Source organism: Austrofundulus limnaeus, unplaced genomic scaffold (genome assembly GCF_001266775.1).
Source record: "Austrofundulus limnaeus strain Quisiro unplaced genomic scaffold, Austrofundulus_limnaeus-1.0 Scaffold105, whole genome shotgun sequence".
In the NCBI taxonomy this organism is placed as follows: domain Eukaryota; kingdom Metazoa; phylum Chordata; class Actinopteri; order Cyprinodontiformes; family Rivulidae; genus Austrofundulus; species Austrofundulus limnaeus.
Window position 1 is genome coordinate 134,734 of NW_013952507.1, and position 5,915 is coordinate 140,648.

Below are 5,915 nucleotides of genomic sequence, written 5' to 3' on the forward strand. Positions count from 1 at the left end.
ATTTTATGTTGATGTTAAATCTTTTAAGCTTTTTTTTTTTGTTAAAGAACTGACTCTAGAGTGCATATTTTGTGTTCATGATAAAACTATTAAAGAAAATATTACAATATTAAAGAACTGTTCTGATGAAAACATTTTAAATTTCCAGTGCACTCACATCAGAATAACTTATAGATTTGTTGTTAGAATAATAGATTAATCGAAAAAATAATCGTTAGATTAATCGATTAGAAAATAATCGTTTGGTACAGCACTACTCATAATTTTAAGATAAAAAGTTTTTTTTCAGCAGAGTGGCGTTAATGGGCTTCCATAGCTTAGCTCCATCGAAATGCTAAATGTTCTAAATATTTGCTCTTTTAGAATAATTAATCTTGAAAATCAAGGAGGTATTTCCTTAAATTAATTAATAAACAGAATCATACAAAGTTCACATTGATGCAACCAGATGCATCTACATAAAAAACAAAAATAAAACACATCTGCAGAGTCAGAAACAAAACTAAGGACGAACAGTTACAAAGAATAAAACTGCAGGAGGAAGAGGAGCCCAGAGGACAAAGTTTTAATWAAGATTTACGAGCCAGACTCAGGCTGACATGATGTTTTCCCGGTGAGGTGTCTGTTCTGCAGAGCACCTTCAGATTATTGATCTGATCAGAACTCAAACTCACAGACTGAGCCGTGCAGTCAAAGTCTCTGCTGCAGGAAACTGCTGACCTCACGAGCAAACACAAACTGAGACTCTGCTGACAAAAAAAAACTGAGCCCAGGACATCCTTGAATTTCAGGTAGTCAGCACCGGTCCATTTCACCGTCCCGTCCGTCACTGAGCCCGGATGTTTACAAATATGTGTCCAGTTTTTTTTTTTTTTTGGTCGTTCACCTCTTAATGAGGAACTATCTCTGTGAGATTAAATGCTGAGTCAGCATGTAAACTAGTTTAACCTCAGTTCTGTGATCACTGAAACACAAACCAGACTTCAGCTGAGGTGTTGCCTCTAAAGAAATCTGAGGGTCTCGGCGGGGTGGTGGGGTCTTTGACCCCGACGGTCCCACAGTGGATGAGACTATGTGGGGGGTTATGAGAAACTAGTGAGTCTTTGAAGACCGGCACCCAATTGTCTGTCACATAATACTTTGAGACAGATGGTCCGAGCTCAGAGCCCACAAACCGTCTGAGGGGGGACGAGGCCAGCTGGAGAAAATACCACCAGAGTCCAGAAAGACCCGGAGGGAGCTGCTGGGAAGTTCTGATGGTTTAACAACTCTGCTGTGTTTTTAAATCAYATCAGCAGAATATTTACTTAAGATTTACGCACAGACTAATCTGCTTCTCCTAGAAAAAAAGGAGGAGGAAAGGAGAGCTGAGCTTTCAGAGACTCCAGTGTTAAAATTCCGACACTGACTCTGAAACTGCAGATTTGTAATTACTGTTTATGCTTTAAAATGATTGGACGATGACAACGAATCACAATCAAACTGTCCAATCAGAGAGCAGACGGTTCTGTTACCTGCAGGCAACAACTGAACTCAKACGTTGAGTCCATCAGATTCAAGCTTCAAAACACAAACTAAATGTTTGTTTGTTTTCCTGGAAACTTTTTAAAGTCAGCTTCTAAACAAGACAAAAATAAATCTAACCATTTTGCAGACTGTGAGACATTTATCTGATCAAACAGTTAACAATTTAAAACATTTATCCGTTTTATATTTAGTATTATTTACACATACTTTACAGAGAGCTTTTTAGTTTCTTAAAAGATAAATAAATATGATTCTGATATTTGCATCTTTTAGCTAGCATTTACTTTGAGCTATCATCCTACTTTAAGCAAGTTAGCTTTTTTACTTTAATAATTTATTTTACCATTTGCCACTTTTAAATATTTACAAACTTTTTGTTGCATTAACTAGTGTTTTTCTATTTTAAGGTTTTAGCTAGCATTTCCTACATTAAGCTACTAACCAGATTTTTGCTACTTTTAGCTAGCTTTTCCCTTTAAGCTAGCCTCTTGCTATTTTAGCTAACCTTTTTATGCATTGAACTAGTGTTTTTCTCTTTTAAGCTTTTAGCTAGAATTTCCTACATTTAGCTAGATTTTTGCTACTTTTAGCTAGCTTTTTGATGCATTAAGCTAGTGTCTTGCTACCTGTCATGGACTAATCATTTATATCTGTTTCACCTTGACACTGTCCATTACTCATATCTTATGATAACTWATTTCGGCTCTTAATCTGTTTGTTCCAGACGTCAGGACTCCAGCATCGGACTGACCKCTCTTGTGCGATATATTAACTCTTTGAGCTGAGAGCCTGTCATTGGCTGATAGTAACATGAGTCGGATTGTGATTGGTTGTAAATTGTCACATGGTGTTAACATGAGGTTATATCATTGGTTTGCTGTCTGATGATGGTGGCCACAATTCAACAGACTTCCTTGATTTGTTTTCTGTTTATTGTTGCCCGGAATTAGATAATTCACGACCATACACGCAGACTTTCTGTGCATTTATTCCAACGTGTTTCTGCATTCTTGATAAACGTGTCCACGACAGTTTATTGGCGTTGTCGGCAGGATTTTTTTTTGTTTTATTGATCATTTAATTGGTGATTTAATGATCAGATGGGGGAGTGTGGTGGAACTAATACTTTTATGTTTAAGCTTTTAGCTGCCCACTTTTAGCTAATGTTTTGTTTTGTTTATTTATGATGCTTCTCTTAGCATTTAGCTTTTAGCTATGTTATGTGTATCAGCTCCCAGACTTTTAATTCTCTGGCTGATTAATTTTAATTTTGTTATTCACCAGTTTGAACTCATTTGTGATTTTTTTTCTGAAAAAAAAAAAGTTTTTTTGTAGTCTGCTTTTCATCATCTCTGTCTTCAGCTGAGCTTCCTGAACCTTTCACCTGTTTTTGTTACCTGCCTGCAATGGGTTCAGGAAATATTGGTGCAGATTTTATTCATGTTTAATAAATAATGTGTCGTATTAAAATAAACCTTCCTGACGAGAACCGAACGTTCCAGCTCAGCTCACAAAACAAAAATTCATTGTGTCCATTTTTCTAATCTTAGCTGCTCGTGGTCAAATTCCTCCCAACAGGTGAGGTTTTTCAGATTTGTTTGCTAAAACAAAACCTCTTTATTATTTTCACGGAGAATCTGGTTCTTTGTGAACCCTGGAATGTGGGAAATCCTGTTGGACCATTTTGTAAGAAGAATCGACTTCATTGTGCCTCGGATCACAGATGAGCCTAATGGGTTTGTGTGGTGGAACACATTKTTTTAAAGCCAATTTGCGAAACTGTTTTTTGAGAAAGTTACTAACCAGGGAGACCACTCCCTCTGGTGGGAGGGACTTGAGAGGGAGGGGGCGGAGCCTGCAGACCTGGTTCATTCATATATTCAAGGAAAAATAAAACATTTTTCTTAGAAGTTCCAAGTTTTGATTTAACTTTATATTTTTGAAGAGTGACCTTATAGCTTCATTAAAGCAGATTAAAATGTTTTCTATTGTATTTTATTTTTCAACTCTTCAACAAACAGCTACAGCAGAGACGTCTCCCACGAGCCGACACCGGGTTCTGTATAGAAACGGTTCGATTCTTTTATTTGAACCTTCACTCAGAGCAGGGCTTTCCCATGATGCCTCATTATCATAACAAGAGCCTTTCTGTCTGGTGCACACAGTAAATCTGTCACACACTCACGTGCACACAAAGAAAAGAGGCACCGCTGACTAAACGGGGATGGAGACGCTCAAAATGTAGAAATTAGGCAGAGAACTTCAGAGACATAAAGAAAACTGTGATTATTAGTCAAATAACGTATTTAATGGCACATTTCTCGGCTTAGATGTAAAATCTGGTCATAAGGAGGAGTTGTACTCTGCAGCTGAACCTGCTAATCATGTTTACAGCAGCATGTGGCTCAAACTTAGGAGCAACAAGGAAAAAATGAGAGGGAAGTAAAAAAAATAAAATAACCCAACCTACACCTCAGCACCTCCATCTGAGCTCCTTCTCCTCCTGTTTCAGCTAAGGTGCTAAATCCTCATTAGACCTGAGGAGGTATTTAGGGGGCCATCTGGTCCGGCCAGAGCCAGACTAAGTAAGATGGAGATGACCGGAAGACGCCATCTGTGTGAGGTTAAAAATGGGTTTCTGCTCCTAAAGTCATTGCGAAYGTGGAAATAATCCAAAAAATGTTTACAGTTTATCAGCCAAAAGTGACTGTTGTGACTTTTGGGTCACTGTTGCACAATTTATTACAATTTCTTTAGCTGGAAATATGAAAAACACCAAAAAGRAAACAGTTTGAATGACAGGAAATATCAGAACTTCTCCAAATATAAACTGCATTAACATTTACGTGATAAAATTTGGGGCAAAGATGWAYCTGTTATCACTTAAGGCAGGGCTAYTCAACTGGCGGCCCGCGGGCCACATCCGGCCTGCCAGTGACCAAAGTTTGGCCATTTGATTCATTCATCTCTTAAGCACAAAACCCCCATTTTCTACTTCAATTACTCTAAGTTCTTTTAGTTACACATGGACATGTTTGGTAAATTACAGAAACTTGACTAGAAGCTGGTAACAAACTTTTTTTAAATTAGTTTAAAATTTTGACAAGTCAGAGATGTCAAAATAATGTGTTGTTTTTGTTTTTGATATTGTTTAATTATCACTATTTTTATAGGGTTCTGTATGTTGTATTCATGATTAAATGCAGCAAAATAAACAACTTCAAAAGTAGCAGATCTTTGTAATAGTTGGTTTATTTACATAACTTTAATAGCTGGATGTTCGGCCMCTGAGCTGAGTAATTTAGGTGAATAGTTGTGTAAAAACTCACATCCTAAATTCAGCTTAAAATCTGCTAAACAGGCTGAGTTGTCGCCATTTTTATGTTTTAAACAGCTGACTATAGCAGCCATCTTTAATCAAGTTGAAGGTAGCTGTGATCATCACTTCCTGTATGTTTGTTTAAACTCCGCCCACTGGTTCATGAGATATTTTACTAACAGAGAAATGTCTAAAATAATGTTTGATTAAATAAAGTTTCAGTTTCACCTCTGTGGGCAGACAGATCATCCACGGACCTCCTGAGAGGACCAGTTTTCTCCTCTTTGAAGAGGAGGTGATGATGAAGGAGGTGGTGGTCCGGACTCCCCTGGCTGCCGGCGCTGGACGTGCTGCTCCCGTCCCCGCCGTCCCGCGGCTGCAGGCTGCTGGACTGGCTGTCGATGGAGCTCCGGGAGCCGGCTCCGCTCCTCTCCTCGTCCAGCATGAGCACCAGCTCCTTCAGCTCGAAGTTCTCCGCCCTCAGCGCCTCCTGGCCGGCCTCCAGCTCCGTCAGCTTCTGCTGGTACAGGACCAGGTCCCTCCACAGGACCCCGGCCGTGTGGCGTCCGAAGCGCTGCCACTCCCGGGACACCTTCCTGCCCTTCTGCCGGTCGTCGTCCAGGAAGCAGCAGAGCTCGCGCAGCTCCTGGTTGTCCTCCTGCAGCCTCTGGTTCACCTCCTTCAGGCTCCGGATCTCGCGGAGGTGGACCTGCAGGCTCCGGTTCACGTCCTTCATCAGGTTGCCGTGCTCCAGCATCAGGTCCAAGCTGCGGGTCTCCAGGCTCCTCAGGGTTCGGATCAGGTCCTCCTTCCCCAGCCTCAGCAGATCCTCGTCGGGCAGCCGGAGCAGGTCCGCCGAGTCCATGTCGAAGGTTTCTATTAGGTCTAAGTTATTACGAAAAGTAGATCCATCACGATCATGTCCAGATCCAGAACCAGAACCAGAACCAGAACCTCTGCTTGTTAGCCGCGGGAGGAGTTCGACAGACTTTCTATCTTTCCTGTAACTGAAGGTGAGGAGAGAGAGAGAGAGAGAGAGAGAGAGAGAGAGAGAGAGAGAGAGAGAGAG

At 40.5% G+C, this 5,915-nt stretch overlaps 2 protein-coding genes across 2 annotated transcripts in view; one reads left to right on the plus strand and one right to left on the minus strand.

Annotated features, from left to right (window-relative positions):
• The window catches only part of LOC106521229 (coiled-coil domain-containing protein 85C), a 10,771-nt gene extending 4,950 nt beyond the window's left edge, over nt 1–5,821 (minus strand). Inside the window, exon 1 of the mRNA XM_014013704.1 lies at nt 5,075–5,821. Coding sequence (XP_013869158.1) covers nt 5,075–5,711 — 637 coding nt within the window. The 5' untranslated portion in view covers nt 5,712–5,821. The remainder of the gene's footprint in view (nt 1–5,074) is intronic.
• Nucleotides 5,822–5,827: 6 nt separating this feature from the next.
• The window catches only part of hhipl1 (HHIP-like 1), a 10,316-nt gene continuing 10,228 nt past the window's right edge, over nt 5,828–5,915 (plus strand). Inside the window, exon 1 of the mRNA XM_014013702.1 lies at nt 5,828–5,859. The gene's annotated coding sequence lies outside the window, so the exon portion shown is untranslated. The remainder of the gene's footprint in view (nt 5,860–5,915) is intronic.